At 34.6% G+C, this 26,389-nt stretch overlaps 3 protein-coding genes across 3 annotated transcripts; 2 read left to right on the top strand and 1 right to left on the bottom strand.

The window, feature by feature from the left end:
• Positions 1–147: 147 nt before the first annotated feature.
• Positions 148–10,584, bottom strand: TERT (telomerase reverse transcriptase). The gene is made up of 13 exons (XM_059596784.2): positions 10,244–10,584; positions 9,680–9,757; positions 8,775–8,840; positions 8,499–8,667; positions 7,374–7,852; positions 6,926–7,058; positions 6,522–6,666; positions 5,692–5,830; positions 4,136–5,368; positions 2,765–3,330; positions 1,684–1,956; positions 1,115–1,393; positions 148–376 (listed from the first exon to the last, which is right to left on the bottom strand). Exons 1-12 carry the CDS (start codon positions 10,544–10,546, stop codon positions 1,123–1,125), a joined length of 3,855 nt encoding a protein of 1,284 aa, XP_059452767.2. The 5' UTR covers positions 10,547–10,584; the 3' UTR covers positions 148–376; positions 1,115–1,122.
• A 2,507-nt stretch (positions 10,585–13,091) lies between these two features.
• LOC132183431 (esterase/lipase/thioesterase family protein) lies at positions 13,092–19,655 on the top strand. The gene is made up of 13 exons (XM_059596867.2): positions 13,092–13,225; positions 13,349–13,433; positions 13,526–13,596; positions 14,286–14,400; positions 14,528–14,607; positions 15,580–15,664; positions 15,756–15,836; positions 16,136–16,230; positions 16,397–16,447; positions 16,745–16,825; positions 18,160–18,232; positions 18,329–18,406; positions 19,356–19,655. The coding sequence occupies exons 1-13, from the start codon at positions 13,119–13,121 to the stop codon at positions 19,392–19,394; spliced, it is 1,041 nt and encodes a 346-aa protein (XP_059452850.1). The 5' UTR covers positions 13,092–13,118; the 3' UTR covers positions 19,395–19,655.
• A 2,396-nt stretch (positions 19,656–22,051) lies between these two features.
• Positions 22,052–26,280, top strand: LOC132183030 (NAC domain-containing protein 82). The gene is made up of 5 exons (XM_059596421.2): positions 22,052–22,149; positions 22,872–23,277; positions 23,378–23,655; positions 24,340–24,771; positions 25,971–26,280. The coding sequence occupies exons 2-5, from the start codon at positions 23,118–23,120 to the stop codon at positions 26,115–26,117; spliced, it is 1,017 nt and encodes a 338-aa protein (XP_059452404.2). The 5' UTR covers positions 22,052–22,149; positions 22,872–23,117; the 3' UTR covers positions 26,118–26,280.
• The last annotated feature ends 109 nt before the right edge of the window (positions 26,281–26,389 follow it).

Here is a 26,389-nt window from a genome sequence, read left to right as displayed (position 1 = left end):
ATAAACAATGATTTAGCTCTTGTCCACCAATCAAGAGCTAAAATGTTTGCTAATTGTATGTACCTAAAACCCACTCATATGGAACAGCACGCTCCTCATAATTAAATTAAAATTCTACGAATTTACAGGCAACTATCATGCTACCAGTGAAGAAGACCATCCACGATACTCATGACCCTGAAGTTCTTTACACAAATTGCATTGATTTGTACACCATGAATGAAATCATCAACAGAAAAAAGTAGAGTGAAGGAAAAAGTACAAATAAGAAAAGGAAAGGCTACTGTTTAGCAGGAGGGATCATTGATAAGAAGCCCAAATTTTTGGTTTCACAATAAGAAGCGTGTGGATTCATCGGGTCTCAGACGCCCTTGCCCTATAACAAACACGGGCATTATTATCGTACAACAATTATTAAAAACACAGCTGGAGTAAATGGCCAAATAGAAGATTTTCAAATTACAACATTAAATTCATTAATGGCTACTTTGTGAATTAATGAAGCACAAGAAAACAACAAAGCAAAGGGAAAAGTTGTGGGGTTTATAACTTTATAGGACTGAATAATGACAACACCTTATAAATTGAATGTACACTAGTGTTAGTTCTCCAAACAGGGCGCATAAGCATGTGTCAGAAGTTCAGATGCTGTTTTGTAAGCATATGCAAATTCATATCCATTAAATATTTGAACGAACAGGAAAAAATTAACCGAATAATTAAAAAGGAAAATTGTTAAATTGATCCCTGAGATTAGACCTCGTATTTATTTGATAAAACGTCAAAAACGAGGGTCCAATTTAGTAATTTTTCCTAACTAAAATATAAGATGTACTAAGCCAAGTAATTTATTATTTACTAAAAAAGAAAAACATGAAAGAAGTATAGCACGTATTTAAGTAACTCACACTAATTATCATTCTATCCAAACATGGCAGACTTTCTAATAAACATCTAAACATAACATGGAAGACTCTAGCATATCTGTCTATTTTTACTAAGCCAGAGCAAAAAGAAATAAACTTGAATCTAGTCCTCATGCACATTTGGATAGGACAGGTGATGCAAAAAATGAAAAGAAAAAAGCTCAATCGTTGTACTACTAGAAACATACCTCTGAGTTCAGTACTTAATTTTCCAAATCAAAGAGGAATGGGAAGCATTAACTGCATACTTTAGTTGAGATGGCAGACTCCCAGGTGTTCTATGTTCCAACTTAAACCTTAGTGAAGATAGCAACTTCTTATGCCTTGATTCTTTTCTCTTCAGTACTTGAATATATGCATATAATCCAAGCCACTGAACTTCTCCCTCCTCCACGTCAAGAATTGGCTGGAAATCAGATCCATGGTATGCAGAACGATTCCGTTTCTTTATGAGCGCATACATATACCTAACAAATCAATCAAAAAAAAAAAAAAAAACAATAAAATGAAAAAGGAAGAGTAAAAAGAAGTGATTTTAATTTTTGATAATAAAATTTTATGGCTGTTAAATCAAAAGATTGTGTATCAAAGCATAGACAGACCATTCAATAAGTTTACATGTCTAGTGTCTACTGCACATGGGGCTTCACCAATGCTAAAATATCAATTAAAATCAGCGCAGGAAAACTGCAGCTTAATAAGCAAGTCTGATAACAGCACACACTATTTGATAAAAGAACAAGAATCACACACATACCTCAAAGATCTTCCAATAATGGATAGATAGAATCCCGTGCGAAGTTTGCACAAGTACGACAAGTCACAAATATAGCAGTGAAACTTCATTGCACATAGCAAAAAAGCTTGATATATGTTCAATCTGACCACAGCTGCGGAATTTATATTTGAATCGAAGAATATGGGATGGCATTTAGGTCTCATAAAGAGGCACAGTTTTTGCTTCAGATGACGGCCTGGTTTACCTTGCCAGCAGACAGTAAGAGTCGACCTTAAATGGTTATTCAGATACCTGTTTAGTATATAGAGAAAGTTACTCAGGGAAGAATCTGAACTTTCATAAAACTGAAAATAGTACACTCAATCTTTACAAAATCAGATCCAACTGTGACATGCAGAGCTTCGATGACAAGCCAATGAAATATCAACAAAATCGAAGGCCAAAACTCTAAACTGTGAGGCAAACAAATAGACCTAGGATCACTCCAGTAGCAAGACCACAGTGCTACCTTAAATAAAACCTATTTAATAATAAAAAATTAAAAATTAAAAATTAAAAAAAAAAACTAATTAAGCTCGAAAGAGGGCTGGGACATCACTTGACTACTGCTTGCAGATTTTAAGGTTTTAACTCAGACAACATATTGAAGAAGTTGCTAACAATGTGGTATTGACAAATTCTGGTTGGAAACTCGATAAGAGTTCGGACCAATAAAAATAAAAAATTAAGGCAACCTCTAGAAGAAACTAAAGTAAAATTGTTTGGGACAAAGAGAGGTAAAACCAAATACGTAAGCTACTTTACCAGTGTTAGCATATGAAATGTTAATGACAACACCCATGATACACATCAATAATTTGTAGAACTATAGATAATGTACATTTTCAAGTGATGCAAAGCTTAATGCGTAACATGGTAATATGATTGTTATTTTGAATGATTTGGTCCCAAATCTTAGCATCTGAAGGTATAGTCCACCAATAAACAAAAATGCACAGACCACAGGAGCACTATTTAAAATTCCAAATAAAATATCATGAGATAAACTGGGCAAGAAGAATGATAATAAAGTAAATCAAAACTATATATGAAAATTAACTTTGTGTAGTCTGCCTGAACTTCCAAACTTGAGCAGTTGATGAGCAATCCACTCCATCGAAGAAATGAAATACCATCCGCACCCACATAAACCCTGTTTGATGGAATCCCTGATGTGTGTCCGATATCAAAATTGAGACAAAATTTATCATCATTCATGTAGCAGTTGTAATCACGAAATCCTCTTCGCAACCTGGAAAAGAAGCTAGCAGCTTGCTTCTTTGAAGTTGAAATGAGAAGGAAGTCATCAATAAATCTAAGAAGAATATATTTATGGGAAGAATTAAACTTATCGTCACTGCTTTCATGTGCAGAAGCATCATGGGAAATATGTCTTCTAGATATATCTTCAGCAGTAGGCTCACAAATTTTCTCGAGAAATGGAAAGATCACATTCCTTTCCAGATGTCCATAGTATAATGAGCAAAGCAGAGATGACAAAATACTTCCTTGAGGAATACCTACACCTTGCAAGTAAAACTTTTTGTCCAATTGCAGCACATTGTACTTAACATGTTCCGTAAGTGTAAAAAATAGCTCTTCTTTTTTCATGCATCTGCTCCACTCCTGTATGAAGAAAAGATATAATATTTTGACAAGTATCAAAAATTCAGAGCAGAGCATATCCTCTTTTTTTTTTTTTTTTTTCTTTCACTTTTCCAGTGGGATGGTTTGACTTTTAATTTCTTAGAACATCAAGCAATATCTCTTGGTTGAAGATATTGTAATATCAATTGCTCTGAATTAAGCTGCATTTATCTATTCAAATATACCAACGATTACATTTAAAATGAGTGAATGAAAAAGGCGCATTCAGATATGATTCTTTGTTAACATATAGCTCTGAACATCAGAACTCTAGTTTGCAAAACCAGTGACAAAAAGGATATAAAGCCTAAAGGTTGAACTCAAAGCAAAGCTAAAGGTGCTCAAAGACAATTTCGTATTGCAGGTAACATAAGACAGAAATAAGCATTGCATATGTAGGAAGTAGTTACTACAGTTCTTTTTTTAGATCTGTTTTGGATTGGGCAGTAGTCTATGTCCTTAATTTCTCCTCAGCGAATCTTTTAAATCTTGTTAGTTTTTTAGATTGTAGATGCCTTTAGGGTGATTTCACTTGTATACTTTTCATTTACGAGGGCTTTGCCCTTTTCTTTCAATAAAATTATTATTCATAAAAATTAAAAAAATAATAATAATAATAATAATAATAATAATAAAAAGTTACTACATGTAGTACAAGCTGGCCACTAAGTGACTTAACTGATAAAAAATGCAGTAATTATTGGTCTATTCAGTGGAAATAGAAAAGATCTATAGAATTAAATACAACCAGAAAATTTCTTTGAAGGTGACTTGAAAAAAGTACCTGATTGACAAGGACAATATGCCGTGAACAGAAGGGAGTAGAGGATGTGACTCTAGTAGTGCTGATATTTTGATCCATCAATACAAGGTTCTTATGAACCCACAAAGATTTCTTTGTGCAGACTACTTGGTCAGACTGTTTAAGAAGATACTCATCCTTCAGTATGACTTCTTTCATTACCCAAAGGAGTTTATCCTGATCAACAGAATCAAATGCTTTCAGTACATCACAAACAACAACAAATACACCAGGCCTGGTTTTCAGTCTATCCTTAAGACCAAGTAGAAATGGACATAACTTTCTATAGACACCATTGTAGTCAAATACTGATGATCCTAACTTCTCTGGTTCTTCCAACTGTAGACCTTTTAAAACAGCATGCGTATCACGAAGAACAAGATTTACAGACTTGAAATGATTAAATTTAACTTTCTTAGGACGACATTTTCCATTTCTATGCATTCCACGAGATTGATCTTCCAAGCTGGACTCTTGTGCAGGCAATCTTGACGATGCCTTTAGATTTGCAAGCATCCTCATTCCATTTTCTTTTGGACGAAGTCTGAGCTTTGAGAAACCAAATGGTCTTTTGCTTATAATATTTCTAACAGCTGCAGCATCCAAGTCATGGTAGCTCCTATCTTTCAAGCAAGTGATGGCCCTATTTGTCAACTTCTCCCAAACTGGCTTTCTATAATAATATACATCTTGTTTCCCAAACTCAGTTTCAGTGACATAGAAGTTTGCTTGCACCAGTGGCACCACTAGACATGAAAAAAGCCAAAAAATCCAGCTTTGCAAATGTTTATGTTTCAAAACATGTCTCGCATCATTCAATCTTGTAAATTCCGTATGCATGTCTACACTCTGCCTCGTGGTATATTTTAGCCCTTGATTACTCAAGAAGCACGACGAATGTTGAGTTGACAGAAATGGGAAGTTCGATGTTTTCAATCGATGCATGCATTGCTTTAATGAGAATTTCTCAAATCTTCGTAGCCGAATAAACTTGTCAATATTTCTCCTTAACATTCTCCAGTTACAAGAAATTCCTAACAACTCTGTAGGAACTATAGACCTAATAACAGCCCATATAAACGACACTACCTGACTTCTCAAGCAATAAGACTTATTTCCCTCAAACTGAGGCTGAATGGTTTCTGAAGTTTCCTCGCAATTTGCAATATTGAAAGCATGTGATTTCTCAAAAGCATTTTTCCTTGATTGATTCCCCTGAAATGAAAACTTCAGAAGTATTATATTTTTCTTAGAGGAAGCAAGACACTATTAAATTAGTAAGGTAGCATATGGAATGTGGATTACACTGTGCAATTCCATAATGAGCTCTCCCATTTAAACACCCTTCCCCACAGCAAGAAGAAAAAGAAAAACTGTGTACATGCTAGCAGATTTCAATTTGCACATTATTTAGGTGTCCACATACTACACCCAAGGTGTTAAAAATGAATGGAAATCTGTGCAAGGTGTAACCTCATCACGTGAATGCTAAATCTCCCACAACTTCATACAAACCTCACAAATGCCCCAATACTGACCTCAAAAATAGTGCTAGATTTTCCAGTAGCATATCTGTCAAATGCTGGAACAACACAATGCTTATCCAATAATCTCAAATGTTGGCAACACTGTGTCCTGAGTATGAGACTTTTAAGCAACTTAACAAGTGAGAGGTACCTGCAGAACCAAAAACACAGCAGTTAAGTAGAAGCACAACAAACCAAAAATTTTAATTTTTTTTTAAAAAGGACAAAAAACTAGTATATTGGCCGAGTGCAATATTAGTAGCCCTACTGTGATTGAAACACTGCCAGATTTGTCCTCTCAATTTTGTACTTCTATAAAAGTTTATTGTGCATCTGTGCTCTAAAACACAGTAGAAGTCCCTTCCAAAGAATCTCACGGTAATAACAATCATAATTTCTATCCAGCGGACTGTCCAAAGGGGAAACAAGTTGAAAATGGCTGTAAGATTCTAGTTCAAAGAGATTCGTCCAAAAAAAAAAAAAAAAGATTCTAGTACAAAGAGATTCCACTGCCCCGTTATGGTCCGTTTTAAAACTTAATGCTTTCCAGAGCTTTTTATGTTGCAATCTTGACACTTATAGAGAGAACCACTGCTATTAGTATGTAATTGGAAAAACCATCTGATACATAACTCGCCTATTATTCTATTTAGCAAAGGAGCTAGAGCTATGTACAGAGATAAGAAATTTGGATTGCAGAGACCAAACTGAAAACAATATGCATGACAATAAAAATAAAAATAAAGGCAATATTTGTACCATGACAAATCACCAAATCACATTTAAGTATCTTACAATTAAAAAGTACTCTGAAATGCAAATAACTTGATTGTGCAACTTACTGGCATGCAGATCCGATGGGATAAAAGCCACTCCTCTGGAAGCATGGCGTTGACTGACCACTTGCATTTACTTCAGATAAGCCAAAGATATCATCAACAAGAAACTTTGCACTAGAAAGATTGGGCTTTAAAGAACTTAGTATATCTGGGGATTATTAAGGAAACAGAAGCTCAACATCATTTAATATCAAACTATGTCTCTCTGACGAATAATATAAGGCAAAAAAGATGCATAGTTGCAAAACACAAGATGAATAACGTATTTAGAATAAAATAAATACACAGGGGACTGACTACCAAAGGATAGCATATCAATCATTTATTGCTGATTGAGAAAATGCAAGCAACTCTAAAATGAGGAGATGATAAATTAGTTACATATATGTTTAAGAATTGAAGGATACGATTTCGTGGAAAAACTGATGAAGAACATTCCAAGTCATAAAACATTGATTGCCTGTTAATATAAACCCCTTTGGCGACAGCCTGGGACTGGGGAGCTTGCAATACCAAAAAACAAGAGCAATGCCATGGCATCTGCAGAAACCGCAATAGCAGAGTGAAAATGTCAATCATTGCATTGAAAGAAATCAAAATGTTCAACAGTGGGAGGCATAAAGTCATTCAATCTTCTTGTTATGACTACATGTCAACCAAAATTTTCTCTCTTTTTTTTTTTTTTTCCTTTTTATGAATTAGTATATGTCAACCAAATCTTAGTTTGTTGGTAGTGTAAAATATTTCAGGACCCTAGCAATGCTTGATTATTGCAGGATTTTACATATATTTTAATATAAGAAAAGGAGGAAGCATCCAAAACGAACTTCAGCCTCTTTGTTAAAGTTAACCCACAGCATATTCTTCTTGTTCCTTGCACATTTCGAGACAAGGACTTGAGCTGGAATTCGCACCACTCTGGAGCCCCCTGGATAAGCTATCTTTATCAGTAAGAATTGTTGCAAAAGAGGTCTTAACCCTAGTATTTTCAAAATCTAAATGCCTTCGCTTTCTTCGACGCTGCCAACTAAACGGCCTTGAACGCTTTCTAAACTGTGCTGAAATCTGATTTGTGCTTTCATGAAGTTCCTCATTTGGATCTCCATCAGTGTTATTGATACCAGTTCCAATTACTGGTGTACCTGCTTCAGATAAACTCATTTGAGAGTGCTTGTCTCGATGAAGCTGACTAGATGTTCTTAGACTAGTCCCATCATTGGAACCCACACAGCGTATGGAACTTGAGGGATCATCAATGCTAAATGAACTGCTGAACTTCTGTATATCTAACATTGAGTTGACATTGCCAATGAACGGCCTCTTCTTTTTGGATCCTGAGAAAAAGTGGTGGCTGAATCACCATTTGCATGGGCTTGTATCAATTATGTTATACATGACTAAACGTTATAATGAAAACTAATAGCTACAAAGCAAAAATAATTAAGTACAGCAAGAAATGGGAAAGATCTATTAGAAATGAGCATCAACAAAAAGACAGCAACAAGTCAGGGCAGAACCTTACTTAATGTCAAAAAGATACTACAGAGCAGAACATCAAAGTGTCGAAGACTACGGACATTACGTCAAAGGCACATAAAGTAGATGTAGTTAACTTATCAATTCTATTTATTATTTATTTCAATTTAGTATAATCAATATTGTGTTTCTTGACATGATCGTATAATAGATGTAATTTCTAAATGGTTGCTTTAAAATAATATTTGGAATTTAGAAGGATTTTAATTCAAAAATCGGGCCTCTTGCAGGCCATTTCATTAAAATTCATTTTTCAAAAAGCATTTTGCAAAACTAAATGGCACTTTTGCCAATATAAATAAATAAATATACAAAGATATATATATACACATACACAAATTAACCGCATATTTATGTAACATTATTTTCCCAGGTATCATAAAGGGAATGTGATGCAAGTGAAACAGGTTTACAGAGCTTCTACACTCAAAAACTCTTAATTACCAAATTGAACGAGTGAAGTATGTTGATACTGAGACTCAGATGTTTGCTTCAACGACTTGAGGCATAAATTACTTATAGGAGGACCTGCCACTTGATGGTGCTCCTTATGAGGAAGAGGTAAAAAGATGGATGTATACTTTAGAAGATAAACCATGACATCATCCCCAACCTGCATACAAGCAATGTTCACCTAATTCCAGTCACTACTATATCAGAAAACAAAAACATATCGGTGTAGTTCAAGAAACTGACAGACAAGAGCTTAGCAAAACATACCCTTTCTAAGAGAAGAGACCAAGCTGGAGAAGATAGAACTTCAATAATGGGGCTTGAGTGATTACTCTGTTACATATAATTGAATATCTTTCAATAACTGAAACTGTGATTAATTATGTTATAGATGACGTGATCGAATAACATTTAGATACACAAGCATTTTAGCAATTTAAATAAACAATGGTTGCACTTTTTCATAGATAAGTGTGTGGCTTTAACAACTCTTATGTTTGAGAACATCAGATCAAACGCACTAAAAAGCTTTAAATATTTTGTGGCTCCCAAATAGTCTTTACTTTTAATCCTTGGATGAGTATATGGCTTCCACGCAATTCTACATCCTTATCTCCCCATACTAAACAGATGGGAAAATGAAAGCGGCACATGAAACATGGATACATGCAGAAGGCCTCATATTAATCATCAAAAGATATGCATACTTTTTGACAAGGCTTTGCACAAAATTTACTTTGAATGCTGATGATAAAGTATTTGGAATTCAATTGGAAATTTCTATCTAAAAAGGATTGCAAGTACAGTGACACAAGTTATAGGATACCAAAAAGTCTATTACAATATGGAGATGGAGATTGTCCTTTTCCCTTCCCCGGTTAAGCCCCATAGAAATGCATTCTCCGAGGGGTCCATTCCCAAAACTAAACAGAACCAACCCTACCCCTGAACCAGAAGCTTTAGTAGTACAAATAAAAAAAATGCAAAACCAGGAGCCACATATTCCTAACGTATATGATACACAAGTTGTACTGAGTGACGTGGAGGGTCATTTTGCTTATGCATGTGGAAGGGCCATAATACTACACACAGCGAACTCCATTTCCTATATAATATGGATGATGATGGACAATAGTGATAGCAATAGAGTGCATGAAGTAAAAAATGCTTGCCTTATCATAACTGTTGCATATTACATTGGAAGACATGGGCTGCTCGTACATTATCATTTCAATAGTCCTTGGAACAATCTGAAAACATAACAAGTAGTAATTTACAAATTAGATGTGCAAAAGGATTCCCTATCGAGATTTAATTGAATTTAATGAGACAACTGATATGAGGGGGAAAAAAAAAAGTACCTACACAACAATTAGTATCACCATCATTAATCCATGTAATTCATAAAAAACACAAAAAAAAAAAAAAAAAAAAAAAACCTACAAAAATATTTTAAGCTCAGTTGGGTAAAGGATTTCTACGTATGTACAAATGTCTTGGCCCGGTAAGCAATAACCTAGAACCACTTGGGAGTGGACGTAGTGCATTGAAATCATATCATTGTTTGTGCATATATGCGTGCTTGTGCTGTGCGTGTATATATTTATTCGTATATACACGAACACGTACACATGTATGTATTAAAGTTATACGCGTGTGTGCAACATTATACACATACATACATACATACATACATACATTTGTATGTGTATATACATATAAGGAGGTGTACGGACCTGCGCTTGGGACCAGCGAGAGCGAGGATCGAAATCCAAGAGAGGAGGCGCATCGTCGGACACAACAACGAAGCAGCGATTCAAGAGCCTGCAGTATTCGGAGGGGTCGTCAGGCCTGACCAGGAACGACATCACTTCGACGGCGCCGGCTCTGCAGAGGAGGCATCGCGAGCCCTTGCAGTACCGGCACTCCGCCGTGGTGGGCGGAGGAGGAAGCAGCGCCGCGATCGCACTCGCCAGCGTGCGCGCTCGGTGCCGGAATAAGCGCCAGAGGACCTGAGGGACCCAACGCTTCTGGCGCATTTTCTGGGGGAAGTGACGGAAAGGTGGGAGTCGGAGAGTGTCTGTTCCGTTGTCAGGAACGCGTGGGAAATGTGCGGGAAACGGTGTTTAAATGTAAGGGTGTCAAAAATTAACAGAAAACCGGAACCGGAACCGAAAAATCAGGAAACTGGGAACTCGGTTCCGGTTCCGGTTTGAAAAATCTAAAAACCGGGTACTTGGGTTCAGATACCCAGTTTTTGGTACTCGGTTTTTACCGGGAATACCGGAATCGGGTTTATATTTTATTAAATAATATTTATATATTATTATATTATATATATTAATATTTTTTAATTTTTTTACGCTTAGGTTTAAGTCTCCCGTCTCCACTTCTCACTTCTCCCCTAAGTCCCCTTCAACTTCTTTTCTCACATCATGCCGCAAGCCCCTCCTCTTCTCCATTTTCTCCTCTAATCCTCTTCTTCCTTTCACTTCTCCATTTTTACTTTATATTATTTTAATATTTTCTTTATGTACCTAATTTAAAATAATTTTTAGGGTATTTTAAAAAATTGAATTTTTATTTCTAAAGCCTATATAGGCAAAAACATTAATTTTTTAGGATTTTTAGGCTTTTTTAGGTTTATTTTTTAATTATTTGGAACAATTACAATAAAGCCTCTTTAATTTAGACAAAAAGAGTCAAAAGACTAATATATATAAATGAGCTAACTTATGAAAAAAAAAAAAAAAAAAAGAAAAAAAAAAGGGCTTATTTTAGGCCCAATACCTAAAATAAGCTTAAAAACTAATTTTCTTCAAAAACCGATTACCGGACCGGGTAAAACCGGAACCAGCCGGTAACCGGGACCCCGGTTAACCGGGGTCCCGATTCCGGTTCCGGTTTTCCAAAACCGAGAACTGGGGTACCCCGGTTTCAGTTCCAGTTTTGGCCAAAAATATGGAAACCGGACCAGGTTGACACCCTTATTTAAAGGGCTGGACCCTGGCGCCTTGGGACTGTACAGGCTATTTATATAAGTGGAGTTTTTTTTAAAAAAAAATTTAATTTTTTAATTTATTTATTTTTTATTATTATTATTATTTTTTATAAGTACATTACAAACCAGAAAAACTACAACAAACAAACATAAAAAGGATGGTCCTTCCCGCTAACAATCCTAGAAGAATTGAAAGGGGAAGAGGAAAAGGGAATATTACCAGAGTGAGATCTGGTTGCGGCCCAACGTGCCAAATAGTGGGCACAAAAGTTTGCACTTCGGTTAACTTTTATAGCTTCCCAAGAGGAAGCAAAGGGAATATAGTGTATAATGTCATAAATTACAGAGGAGATCCTCTAGTTTTGAGAATAATCTGGCTGACAGAGAGTTAGGATAATCACTTAAGAATCTCCTTCGAGAATAAAGCGATCAAGACTAAGCGAAGATGCTAAGGAAACCGCAAGACGGGCTATAAGTGGAGTTATTGGGCCGGGAATTGGGCTGGTTTTGCTGGCTTTGAGATTTGTCATGTTTCCAAAAGTCGGAAGATAATGTTGTGTTTGGCAATTTTTTATTTTTTATCCTCTTGTTAATAGCTTACGTGAATTAATGTGTTATAAAGTTTTGAAATTTTTATATTGAAAGGTAAAAAAAAAATTAAAAATTGTTGTATTTTTTTATTTGAATAGTAATAAAAGTAAATTATATAATATAAAAGTGAAAGAAAAAAAAAAAGGTGAGTATATTTTAATGTTATTTTTTTTTGGAAAAATGAAGCATTTTGCAAAACATTGCCAATCTTAAAGCAGTCTGTTTGATCGCATTTGGAAACCGATTTCAAAACATTTTTCTTATCGCGAAACCAAAAGTATATTTTTCTCCAAAAGATTCACAAACAATTAATACAAAATACTTTTCAAAACACAAAATGCTTTCTAATGTTAGATATCATAAAAAAAACACTCATCAACTCTATCTCAATAGGAGAGAAATATATTATTAAGGCCACCAATTGGAGGAAATTAGATGCTAATGAACTAGACTTTTAGCTACTCCTTGCGTAGCAAGCTTAAGTTTGATACCACCGTAAATGTTATATATCACATTTTTATTTTATAAATATCTTATAATATTAATGTAACAGTTCCAATTATGAATTAATCATTGTTATAAAAAATATATATCAAATGATTAATTGAAACTAAAATAAAAATTTATTGAAACTAAAATGATTAATTATAAAATAAAAATATATAATTAAATATATAATGATATATTTTTATATCATTATATTTGATATATATTTGATAAAAATATATTTTATCAAATATATTTGATATATATTTGATAAAAATATATATCAAATAATTAATAATGATTAATTGAAACTAAAATGATTATTTATAAAATAAAAATATAATCTCTACTCTTAGCCCAATCCAGCAAGGATTTTGGGCTTCAAGTTCCGATCAAGTCTATCTGAGTCCACATGTTGGCCCAAGCCCACACAAGACATTTATGCCTTTTTATTTATTTATTTATTTATTAACCAACAAATATAATTCATATTCATAAAATTTTGTTCTTTAGAGAAAGTGATCAGAGCCAAAATGGATTCCTCAAGTCTCACTACTCTTCCCGAAGATGAGACCTCAGAGCAACAAAACCAGCAACCATCCTCTGCATTCGCCTCCAAACCCGATCGCCCTGCGACTCAGTGAGTTTCCCAAACTCGCTCATAGCCCTCTAACCAATTAGATTTCACTCTTTCACAATTTTGCTTTTTTTTTCTTCTTAAATTATGATTATTGTTTATTATGGGTTGTTGTTGTTATTATAGGAGTTCGTTGCAGAAATACTCACCGTTGGAATGGTCGGGCTATTTTGATCGAGAGGATGATATTCGTATTCCGGATACAGAGGATGTTAGTAGTGGGCAATTTTATTCCGGATACAAGCCGTTTTTGTTTTTTTTTGTTTTTGGTTATAATTCTTTCTAACACGCTTTGTGATTCAGGTGTTTCATGTATATTTGGGAGGAACAGAAGGGCCAGTTGTTTTTTGTCTTCATGGAGGTGGTTATTCTGGGTATGTTTGTTTCATTATTTTTCTTTAACGGCGATGCTTTTTTTCTTCTTATTGTTATTATTCATTTGTATTGCTGTTAACAAATCGGCGCTTCCACTTTTTTTTTTTTTCCTTTCAAATGCACCTCCAAACGGAACCATTTCTGCGATTTTGATGCGTTCACTCTAAGCTTTGCTAATGTTAGAGTATAGGCGGACTTAGTCTCGTGAATGAGTAGTTGATCACATAATATCACATAACTACGCTCAGTAGTTGACATAACATAATTGAGCTCAAATCCGTGCTCAAGCTTTTGAGCTGAGGTGCTGCTGAAAATGTGTTTATTTTCCAACAAGTGATGTCAAAGCATGCTTTTGATTGTTTTTAATTAATGGGGTTAGTGTGTGTGTGTGTGTGCGTGTGGTGCCTAACCGATTGTGTCTTTGTACACAAGTTGATCACCTAAGTGTGTGTGTGCCAACTGTTCGATCAAATACCTCAGAGGGCTTTCACACCATGCAATTGAATGTTCGGTGGTGTAATGACATCACAGAAATCCCTATTTTGCGTAAGATACACATATACATATACACATGTTTGTATAGTTTATGATTTGTAATGTATGATATGAAAATGGGTGTATGTATATATGTTGCTAGCCAAACTCTGGTTATATGACGTAATGATATTGTGTGGTACATTTTGGGCAGGCTTTCATTTGCGTTGGCAGCAAGTAAGATCAAGGAGAAAGCTCGGGTAGTGGCAATGGACTTGAGAGGACATGGAAAGTCAGCATCAGAAAATGACCTTGACCTATCTATTGAGGTACAAATATAGACAAACGAAAATTTATTCCACAAATCTTGTATTTTAGGGTCTTTTTTCTTTCAGTATAATTTTTGTCAGTGCAGTTTCCTTGGCTATTCATAAACTGGTAATCTTTTATGTGCAGACTATGTGCAATGATGTTTTGGCTGTTTTGAAATCAATGTATGGAGATTCCCCTCCTGCAATTGTACTTGTTGGCCACAGGTGGTGCTCCTCCCCTTATGTTCTTGTTGTATTGTAATAATTCTCATGCTTAGTAGAAATCTATTTTTAAGGCTTTCAAGTGTCAAGTCATAAATTCATTTGTTTTGGTCTAATTGTTTCCTCTTCACTATGATCTTGTTGTATTGTCTAAATTTTATAATGTTAAAAAATTGTAGTTCTTTTGTAAGCAATTAATCATGCAGACACATACTAGAAGAGATAGAGAGATAGGAATTTCGTAATTCAATGTTTGGTTGGTGATGGAATTTCATGTTTTTAAGAAGAAAGTGGATTCATTTCGAGATATCTCAAGATGTTTTCTTTTTTTCTAGAGAGTTGGTCGAGGGAAAGGGGATATTTAGTTTTATAAAACATTCAAAAACAAAAAGGAAATTCTATTTTTTTTAATTGTTTGGGGTGGAGTATGGGGGTATTAGATAATTTGTAATCAAAGGGTGAAAGTTGGAGGAAGCAAAGTCATTAAACTATGTAAAGTGGTAAAAACATACTATTACAGGACAGATATTTTTGGTGTGGAGATAAGGTTTTCCAACAATGTTCATTGAATAAATCATAAGAGGGTTTGTAATAATTTTAGAGTTTACCTTGGAGACAGGAGACCTCCAGGGAGAAAGCAATTGAATAAAGCATAAGGGAGGTTTTGTATTAATTTTAGATTTTACCTTGGACACTGGAGATCTCTAGGGACAAAGCAATTAATGGGTTATAATCTCTTATTGCATAATTTGCTTAGCTTTTATATGCTATTATGTCTATTTTCTGAATATTCACTTTACATTTCCCTAAAAATTCTCTATGAAGAGTGGAGTTTAATCATGATTATTCGTACTTATTTCTCTTCGCCTTCATCAACAAAACTGAAACCTAACTAAATTGTTTTTTTTTGGGGGGGTTTAATTCTACTTTTACTGCCTTAACCATTATTGATTGGACTTTGTAATCATCATACAGCATGGGAGGCTCTGTCGCCGTGCACGTTGCTGCAAAGAAATCATTGCCTAGCTTGGCCGGGCTGGTTGTTGTGGATGTTGTAGAGGTTGCTTAGTATGACCTTGTTGGAGTTGCTTGTGTTTGTTCGCTTGTCAGTGGCATATTGAAGCTATGTTGACAATCATTAAAAATTTCAGGGAACAGCTATGGCTTCATTAATGCATATGCAGAAAGTCCTATCAAGCAGGATGAAGTATTTTTCAGGCATTGCAAAAGCGGTACCTTTCATCTAGTATAATATTGTAGCTTTAGAATTTCTTCATGCAACACATTTGTTTTTAATGGGTTTATCACTCACAAGATTAACAAGAGGATTTAATTTCGTTTTAGCAGTGGACTAAAAACAAATTTTGAGGATACAGTGATCTGTCATTTCATGGGCCAATATAATTTCTCACACAATGTCTTAACATAGGCAGCTCTAAGTTGAAATGATATGTGTGCGCGCCACTGTGTAAACCTATTTTCACTGGTGAAGTTAGGCTGTCATCATGAGTTTGAAAGTTTGTTTGTGTAGATTGAATGGAGTGTGAAAGGAGGCTCTTTGAGAAACGTGGATTCAGCTCGTGTATCCATCCCTACCACATTAAAATATGATGATTCCAAGAAATGGTAAATGCTTCTATTATGCTACAACTGTACATTTTCTTTTTGAATATTTTCAGAGGTTCTGGATTCCAGAATTTTATTCATTTGCATGATCAGTTGTCGTGTATTGAATTTATTCAGCGTGGATAGTCCTGCATCTGACAGGCACAGTTCTAATTTTGTGCTGCAGTTATACTTACCGAGCACGTCTAGAAGAGACGGAACAATATTGGAGAGGCTGGTATGAATAAATATTTGTCATTAGTATGCATATCTATATGTCCCTGTGACAAGGCAAATCTGTTGCTTGTGGAAATTAGATTTGAAATCCAACTCTTCAGTTCATATATGGGATAACATGTCTCATTAGGCGTGGTTGGATATTCTGGTTGAACTGTTTGAGTGCTACATCAAGGCGTGTAACAATATTAGCTTCTTGATAAAAAACTAGTGAAGTACCATAGCATATAGCAGCGCTAGCTTTCATTACATAAGGCATTTTTGCTCTAATTCAACTACTGAAATTAGTTATTTACAGGTATGAAGGCCTTTCAGATAAATTTCTGTCATGTCCTGTTCCGAAGCTCTTGCTGTTAGCAGGAACAGACAGACTGGACAGGTATTACTATTTGCTTTAATTAATCTATACAAGTTTAGCAAGATCATCATTATCATTATATATATATATGTCATGACACTACTGTATAATCAAAGAAAAAGTTGGTTACAATGACTAGCATGAAGCTGAATATCTTATGTGCTAATATTCTGCAATTTGCACAACATTCAGAGACTTTTATGCTTCCAGTAATAGTTGAGAATATGATCTAGAGATGATAAGAATGCACATGGTAAATCAACCTTTTCTACATATGTAGGGAAAGGAAAATAATCAAAATATGGTGGACAAAAGGGTGGTAGTGCTAGAATAATAATTTGAAACTATATCATGCATGATGTTACTAAATTCTATAGTATGTTTAAAGTGAACGAAATCATACTTGAACAAGATGCCAAGTTGAATGTGTTAACTTGGGTTGAAATATCTGGTCGTATGGCCAGGAATCTAGCCAAAAAAAAAAAAAAAGGGGTAGAAGTTTCCTTTTAAAAAGTTATGGGAAAAGGGAAAAGAATATAAAACCAAGGGAAATTGAGGAGGCAAAAAAAGGCTGTCAAATTTAACCATAAAACTGGCGATTTAACCAAATCCTGATTCTCAAATGAAGTTTCACTGTGCCGCTTGAGCTTTTGCTGGAGTGATAAAAGGTGAGCTTGATGTAGGTCTAGATTCAAAGCTCATTATGCAAAGATAGAAAATAAGATAAAGTTTCACCGAAACTAAATTTGGGAAATCTAGTTTGAATTTGGGCAATCCATTCCAAACTTTTTCATGTATTTTGTGGGCTTCATGGGTGCATGGGGTATATCATTATTTGCATCAGTAAGTGGGGTTTATTTTTCTCGTTTTTCTTTTTCATAAGCTCTATATTACAGACATAGATACAATACAGGTGCAACACTAGAAGAAAAGATATGAAAACAGTGGCTATATATATATATGAAGAACTTATATGATTATTTTATTAACAATTCTATATATTCAAAAAACATATTTGAATGATGACCCAATCAAGAGTGATAGGGTGCTTTCATTGATAAGTTACCCACTGAAACTATATTTTCAGCAAGAATCACTACAGCGTGGATGGGGTTCTGGAATCATAGCTCCTGAAGTGCATATTGTCATAAAGCTTACTTGTTTACACTTTGTTTTATGCACCGCTTTAATTTATCATGATTTGATACTTGGAAAATGTGTTGGTAATTTCCTTAGATTTTAATTTGAGCCCATTTCTTCTTCCGTTTTACTAACACCTGGGAGGCTGATCTCTGTAAACTTGAAATTGGTCAGGTTGATTTTCTGAAAACTTTCTTTACACTGTTTTGTGACAGAGCTCTCACAATTGGTCAAATGCAAGGAAAGTTTCAAATGGTGGTTGTCAGACACACTGGGCATGCTATACAGGTCCATATCTGTTATTTTTTCACAGTGCATTTATTTTGTTTCTCCATTATTCATTGGTCTGAAAAGTCCCAACTTTTATACCACAAATTGTTGCAGGAAGATGCACCTGAAGAGTTTTCTACTCTGGTACAGAATTTTATCACTCGTAATCGCATAGGCCCTCATGGAATTGAGGTTGGTATCCATCTACTATTACCAAATATTCTTGTATGGTGTCCAAGAAAGGGAGTATGGTATTCCACAAACTTTGATTTTTGTTCAAGTTCTTCAAGGCCTGAGTAGGTTTTCCATCTTAGAGATGTTGTTAACCTTCAGGGCTTCACATAGAAGCAGGCTTTGTGTACCATGGGGCATGGCACATCACTTTAGGGATTCTATCTCCAAAGTTTGAGGTTCTCGTGAGACACATGCTTTGTACCTTGAGGGGCTTCCTTTGGCTCCATTACTTGTTGTTTGTATTGACATTCCTGATTACCATCTATTCCAAGATTCACCCCTTCATTTTTTGTCAAGCAAGGGTTCAAACTACTTCCAAGTTCTAGAGTAACATGGAGGTGTTACAAATGCCTCTTAAACTAGGGCCTTTTAGTGGCTTGCACCATTTGCAACTTTCTTTCTTTTTTTCTTTTTTTTTTTTTAAGTTTGCTTTTTTATCTCAAGGGGAGAATCAAACTAGTAATCACCGCTTTGTGAGACATGGTTCCCAACCGATCAAGTTACCATTAGCGTGTTTTTAAGTGGCTTTCATTTTGTTTTCTTTTTAAGTGGTAGACATGGGACTTGAACATGCTCTGTCAACTGGTGTGAAATAAATGTATTAAATGAGTGTGAAAAGGTAACATTACTCTTTGCTTTTAGTTAGAAACAAATGCAATGTGAATGTGTAGCTAATTTATGAAGATTTTATCATCCTCCCATCTTCTGCACTGTATTTTTCCAGTACATAGTTTTATTGCACTAACTGTACAAAAAACTTTTGAGCAGTGCTCAGGTTTGGAAGATTTCTTTTTCATTGTTCAAGTTTGAAAGATAAAATTCTGCAATTCAATTATGTAATTTTTCCATAATTGCATGTACATAAAGTATCTTACATCTTAATTCATATGACTAAATTGTGTTGCAGATACCAGGTTTCCGTCGGCCATCCCAGTCACAACCTTGAATCGGATGGAAAACCATACGATGAACAACCCGTAAGCGACAATGGACTGATGTCATGGCTTTGGCGTTTTTTTGGGGGTGGTATAATGGCCTAGGCCTTTTTGGGGTGGTTTATTTTATTTTATTTTTAAACTTCTATGTTGGTCGGGTGGGGTGGATAATGAAGTCACAGATAATGATCAAAATGCTGTATAGGATAGGACATGCATTTTCTGAGATGTCCCAAATCTTCTGTAAATATGTTTTGCGGTTTTCCTTGCTAGAGGCTGTGTCTTGATCCTCATTCATACCCTACAGCTAATTATTTAAGTCATTTAACAAATTACGAATTCAAAAATAATTTACTTAGAGTAATGCTAGAGACTATATTTTTATGTCATAATTATTTCACAATGCTAATGTTACAGTCTCAAGAGTTGATTGAGATTATAACATGAGCAGTGTAAGATAGTTGTAGGATAATTGTTGGATAAAAATGTGATATATATATATATTTACAATATACAGCCTTTGTCTACTTGGTGCGGCATCCACAATGTTACCTCAACCAAGAGTTGTGAAAGACCAAAGCTTAAACAATAACAGACCTTAATTCCAAGAGTTGTGAAAGACCAAAGCTTAAACAATAACAGTCCATAATGTTAGCTCAACCAAGAGTTGTGAGAGACCAAAGCTTAAACAATAACAGACCTTAATTCCAGCTCCGATAGAAGAAAATAACTCTCCTTAGAACAGTGTTTGTGCTCTTCTCTCTCTATTCTCTAGAGAGTTACCCCTTTTCTTAGGCCTTTGATGTGGTTTGTTTTTTTTTTTTTGTTTTTTTATTTTTTTAATTCATGGGGGAGGTGTTTTGGGTCGCATATGGCTGACATGTTAACATCAAACTGAAAATGACATGTCCTTTTTCTATTATTCTCATGTCTACACTCATAAAAACACTATCGTAAAAGTGGATATGAATCCATGAGTTAATTATCCGCAATTAAGATGCCTGTCATGCTATTGCGTAAATCTTCTCCCCATGTCTCTTTCATTCTCTATTTCTCTCCAATTCTATGTGGCTGTACTCCCCACAACATTTAATGCATTCCCCTTGCATTAAATGTTGTCGGTAATGTAGCCCCACATGAAAGAAGAATGGGGGATGCTATGTTGACTTACTCCATGCCATTGTATTGAAATGTTATCAAATGAAAATTGTTAGGAACAAGTCAAGAATTTTGTTAACAAAAGATTAGAATGAATAAGTTCAATGCAATCATTCAACTATGAGTCATGATTGGTGGTGTGCTTTAAACACTGTAATGTTGATTGTTTAAATGTGGGTGTTTGGTGGAATTTTTAATGCGAAATTATTACAAATGACCTAAGAATTTTCGAGACAAAGATTTCGTACAATAGAGTTGTCTTATTACATTGTAATAAGATTGTTTCATGTGAGAACCTATTCGAGTCTCACATATTCATACAAGTGTTCGAACAACCTAAAGTCACATGAGTTGTCTTATTTCATCGTGACAACCATATTGTACGAGATCTAAATCCAAATTTTCATAAAAGAACAAACCACTATTGTGAAAATCCAAATAAGCCTATGGGGGTGTTGGGGAATTTTTAAAACCAATAAGGACCATGGCAATGTCCATAGTCCTAATTGCATCAACAAATCATCTATAAATCTAAATGGATTAAATATATGTACGGGTTAAAAATGTAGTTTTTTCATAAATTTTGCTTAAGTTGGAGTAAATCATTTGTATTCTTAATTAAATTTGAGTAATAAATAGTATTAAATGTACGAACAAAAAATTCAGTAACTCTATATTCTTATTACAAAAAATATCGAATTTATCCTTTATATTTTAGTATCTTTTGTACACGGTCTTGATACATTATATCACCTAATTTATTTAAGATTATATTGAATAAAACATCGTTCCATTATGGATGGACCATTTAATAAAACAAACCAGTACTTCATTTATAGTGCTCTTTTTTCTTTTTTTAATATAATTATTCACCAAAAGTTTGTCTTTCAAGATCTATAATATAAATTCACTATTTTTATTGGAAAAATGCATTTTTCCTTCATTGGTCATTAAATAATTAATCAATCTCATTAAATAATTAATCAATCCATCTCAATATGTTTTAATGATTGCTCGATATAATAATTTGGTTCTGCAACATATTCAACTTTTATTTCGCTTCAATATAATTGAGTTGGTGCAACAGTGTTCATAAATTTTTAAATTAACCTTTATTAAAAAAAAAAAAAAAAAAAAAAAAAAAAAAAAAAGGATGAACAGACAATACTAATTAGTTCAATAATATAGGAGCAGGCTGAGAGTTGAATTTTGTTATTTTATTTTGTTTTTATAAGTAATCTACAAATATCTTTAAAAATGTAAGGCTTACAAAGGCAATAGTGTCAATAGGATCCGAGATTTATTTACCAGGTGGCAGCTTCAACTCATTTATACGTGAGAGTGCTAAAGTGCATTTCTTGTCTCTCACAACTCTTGGTTATACGTCATAAAGCACTAACCATGTGAAGTAAGCTGACCAATAAAGAGAGTGAATTTCCAGTGACCTTCGTAGCCAATAAGATTGAAGACCCGGCCCCACACACACAGTCTCCCTCTCTCCCAGCTTTCTTTTATAAAACCACCCAAAATTGTCTTCTACACCACACCACAACCACACCACACCACCGCGCTCAAAATCCTCTCTTCTGAGGCTCTTCATCGCTTCAGGTACCATCTCTAGGGTTTCTCTCTCTCTCTCTCTCTCTCTCTCTCTCTCTCTCTCATTGTTTTCTATTATTGCTTTTGGTTTCGCTTAGGTTTTAGGATTTTTGTTTTGATGTTTATTGTTGTCTTTTGGCCCTGTTTGACTGTCATCTTATTTCACATGCTAGATTTTTTGGGTTTTTCTTCTTTCTTTTTAGGCTTTTTGGGTTTATGCGATTAGAAGTAATGGAATTTTGATTGGTTCACCTGGGTTCGCTTTGATTTGATCAGAATACGGAAAAAAACAAATTTTGATTTCTGTTCATTCGAGGCTTGGAGCTGAGGTTGTATTATGGGAGTAGTTATCTGATTTATGTGCCTCTTGCATGTTCATTTTGTTTGGGTTTGGTTTGATCGAGTGAAAGATGTGATGCTTCTTTATATTTTTACTTAATTGGCGGATTCTTATTTTGGGGTTTTTACTTTTAAGGCGTTCTTTCACAATAAGTTTGCGATTCGTATTTTGGGGTTTTGAGGCGTTCTTTCACGGTAAATTTCGATTCTTATTTTGGGTTTTGAGACGTTGTTTCAGGTTATTTTGGCAATCCACTATATACAGTTCTGTGTACCTTTCGCACTTGAAAAAAAGTTATAAATTTGATTGTTGGTTGGTTAGTTTATGTTCTCAAGTCTGCCGTTCGTTCTTGGGTTTTGTTGGGTTGTGTGCCTAATAATGTTGGTAACAGGTAATCATTGCGCACCAAATGTCTTTTGACATCAACGGGAAGCATTGGTCACTTGTTCGGTGCAATTTTAGTTTCATGAATAGGGGAAGGCTCCGGTGGTCGTGGAAGATCTTGTTTCGGCATTGGACTTGACAAATTGCTTGTTTTGTTTTTGTGGGAAGCATAATTCTCATTGCATTCCACAGTAGAGCTTAGAAATTGTTTTTATAGAAAACGGTAGTGTTTAGTCTTGTTTTGAATTTCTTGATGGGGAAAGCATCGCGCCTGGCTCCTGGATTCCGATTTCACCCCACTGATGTTGAGCTGGTTATGTACTATTTAAAGAGGAAAGTAATGGGGAAAAGGCTTTGTTTTGAAGCCATTGCAGAGGTTGATATTTACAAGTTTGCTCCTTGGGACCTTCCAGGTACATAAGAAGTCTTATATACATTCTTTTGTTTGCATGATTGGTACATTGTACTTTTTCTTTGTGTTTCTTACTGGAGTGTGCTTTTTTCCTTCATCAGATAAGTCTCTTTTGAAAGATGGGGATCTGAAATGGTACTTCTTTTGCCATGTGGAGAAGAAGTATTCATGTGGGGCTAGAATGAATCGTGCAACTGAATTTGGGTACTGGAAAACCACTGGAAAGGATAGACCTGTTAATTATAATAAAAAGTTGGTGGGGTCTATAAAAACTTTGATTTTTCACCGAGGAAAAGCACCACGAGGTGAACGAACTGATTGGGTCATGCATGAATACAAACTTGAGGATAAAAATCTGGAAGAAAAAGGAGTTGTTCAGGTAATGCCTAGTTATTTATCATATTTTGGTATGATGCTATTCCTGTAGAATCAAAAGAAATATACTTTCTATCTCTGGTGTTTGCACTGCCTGAAAGTTACTTTTTGTTGATGAACATGTCAGTCATATTATAAAATGGAGAAAATATTTTCCCAATTTGTTTGGAATGCTGCAAATATAGGTAATACGGTCTCTGTTTTTGTCCTTTATATTCACACAGCTAGTCTTTTTGCATGTGTCATCCAGCTCATACATTGCGAATGCTTTAGAAACATAGCACAGCAACTTGACAACCATTATCTCGACTTTGAATGCTTCTAGCTAATTGAATATTTTGTCAAACTTCATCCCAAGAGGTAGCTCAACTGGCTAGTGACCATGCCTTCAAATCTCCTTTTCTCCCTCCCTTTGAGGTTGATTACTTATATATATTAAAAAAAAAAAAAAAAATTTGCCAAACCCATCATAGTTGTGCGTGTGCTTTCTTGATCCATATTATTTGTCAATCTTTCCAATATGTAGACGTTTCATTTTTGCTACTGTATTAGTTGGGTTTTTGCATGTTTGGGCATGTTCTATAAGTTATTTCCATCTGTTTTTCCTGCATATAGACCAGTTGATGGTGTTCTGGTGCCTGTAAAGATTTGAATTCATTATCAAAATGTTTTTTTTTTTGTCTTGCAGAACGCATATGTTCTTTGTATGATATTTGAAAAGGGAGGTGTAGGCCCAAAAAATAGTGCTCAATACGGAGCACCATTTAAGGAGGAAGACTGGGATGATGATAATGAAGTTGACTGTGTAAAAGCTGGCCCTTCTGCTGGTTTGTCTACCCCAACTCATGCACTGCCTAATAACTGTAGCAGTTCAGTTGCTATTGACTCCTCGATTTTTGGTGGCTTAGTTTTGGGGTCATGCTCAGGCTTATCTCAAACTGTGCCAGCCCACTGTGAGGGGCTTACAATGGCTGGCAGTAATGATGTTGTTAATCTAGCTTCGGGTGATTGTGATATTCTTCCAGAAGCGCTTGTTGATAATTATGATGATATTCTTGCACTGCTTGAACCCTTCACGGAAGACAACAATTTGATTTCAATTGAAGATGGCAAGAATAAGGTTTGTAACCGTCTTTATCATTTTTTTCTTACAATTGCGTTTCTGATCTATTGGCTTTTGGACTTACCCAGAGCTTTGCACATTGTTCAGTTATCTCATGTTTTACGATGTGATAGTTACATCAAGTGTTATTCAGTTGCATTATATTTTAGAGTTTCCTAAATTCACAATGGTACCATGATCTTGATGATAGCTGATCCAAAATGCATAATGCATATGATAGAGAATGCTAATTTTGGCAATCCAAATTTCATTTTATACCTTTCCGTTCTTTGCCTGTTTTGAAAGGCAATTTGGAAAGTAATGTTAAAGTTACTCTTAATAGATTATAAAATTTTGAGCAAACTAGCCAACAGTTATATATCAATTGACTTGACTACCTTATCACATTCAATATTTTTTTAAAACAATCTTTAAAATTATTTGTAGACTCTTTTTTTAGCTTTAAAAAAAATCTATATTGTTCCTTCCATAGTTCAGGCTAAGCGGTGTACCACATGCTTGTTCCCATTCAACTATCTGTGTTGTAGGTTTAACTTTCAATCTTGCTGTTCTTATTTTCTTATTATATCCATTTTATCTTAGATATGTGTCCAACAAATCATTATTTGGTATTTTAATGTCTGAAATTCTGATGTGCTTGGAAATTTGGTCTTAACCTGGAGCTAAAGCAATAAGATTTCATTATTATAGAATGATCCTTTAACATGTATTTTTTAATGTACCATGTTTCTTTACAAATTTTGTTTGCCAGCAAAATTTTAACAATAAACTATTTGCTGAAAGCAAAGAACAAGAAATAATCTTGGTAGTTGCCATTTTAATTTCCTTTAATGCATCTATACTTGAAAGTTGAAACATTGTTTGCTATCAGAAAGTTATAACTGCTTATTGCAAATGGGTTTAAGCATAGGTTTTGTCATAATTGGATGAAATTAAGTTGGTAATTTATTTCAAATTAGGTTGGTATATGTCGGAGGAAATTCTGGAGTTGAGTTTGTGTATAGAGATGAACTGGCCTGAAAGAATACAATGTAATTTTTTTTTATATTTTACTTTCTGTACCATATTTTGATAAGAGAATAGGCTTTTATTTTTCTTTTCCTTGTCAAAAACTATTCTCTTCTGCTTGTAGATTATTTATTTTTTAAAGTCCTAATCTTTACTAATAATATGTAACTGGTTTATGGATTTTGCAGGATATCAGTCATGATGGAAACGCTGAAGCCATTGAAGCCGCACTTGAATCAACTCACAAAGACTTGGGATATCCGGGCAACACAACCGGACTGAGTGAAGATGATTTCGATTTGGACCAATATTTCAATGTAACTGATCTGGAGTAACCGGCTTCTATTTTTCTATGCTTTCCTCCTAAAGTGCTGTTAATAAAAGGTTATTGAAAACATGTATGATTAATTGTTCCAATACTCTGTTACGGTTGAATTTTTTCAGAGATTGAAACTTATCACATTTAAAGAAATATAATTTGTGCATTTAATTTTTTTTTTTTTTTAATTCTCACTTTGTATCTCTTCGTTAAGGGTGAGTAATCAAGCCCTTGACGTTGTATGTATTTGATTATCTGTTGTAAATAGAATTTTCGTCTTCATTTCTA

Source organism: Corylus avellana, chromosome 5 (assembly GCF_965113065.1).
Source record: "Corylus avellana chromosome 5, dhCorAvel1.hap1.2, whole genome shotgun sequence".
NCBI classification, from domain to species: Eukaryota; Viridiplantae; Streptophyta; class Magnoliopsida; order Fagales; family Betulaceae; genus Corylus; species Corylus avellana.
This window is presented reverse-complemented; position numbering and strand designations above follow the sequence as displayed.

Excerpts from the sequence above, each read along its gene's own strand:
- TERT (XM_059596784.2), bottom strand. The coding sequence starts at position 10,546 with ATGCGCCAGAAGCGTTGGGTCCCTCAGGTCCTCTGGCGCTTATTCCGG. Across the intron at positions 5,831-6,521 it reads CCCATCGGATCTGCATGCCA|GTACCTCTCACTTGTTAAGT; the intron begins GTAAGTTGCACA and ends TTGGTTCTGCAG. Across the intron at positions 3,331-4,135 it reads ATATTGTCCTTGTCAATCAG|GAGTGGAGCAGATGCATGAA; the intron begins GTACTTTTTTCA and ends TTCTTCATACAG.
- LOC132183431 (XM_059596867.2), top strand. The coding sequence starts at position 13,119 with ATGGATTCCTCAAGTCTCACTACTCTTCCCGAAGATGAGACCTCAGAG. Across the intron at positions 13,434-13,525 it reads GTATTCCGGATACAGAGGAT|GTGTTTCATGTATATTTGGG; the intron begins GTTAGTAGTGGG and ends TTTGTGATTCAG. Across the intron at positions 15,665-15,755 it reads TTGTTGTGGATGTTGTAGAG|GGAACAGCTATGGCTTCATT; the intron begins GTTGCTTAGTAT and ends TAAAAATTTCAG.
- LOC132183030 (XM_059596421.2), top strand. The coding sequence starts at position 23,118 with ATGGGGAAAGCATCGCGCCTGGCTCCTGGATTCCGATTTCACCCCACT. Across the intron at positions 23,656-24,339 it reads AAGAAAAAGGAGTTGTTCAG|AACGCATATGTTCTTTGTAT; the intron begins GTAATGCCTAGT and ends TTTGTCTTGCAG. Across the intron at positions 24,772-25,970 it reads TTGAAGATGGCAAGAATAAG|GATATCAGTCATGATGGAAA; the intron begins GTTTGTAACCGT and ends TGGATTTTGCAG.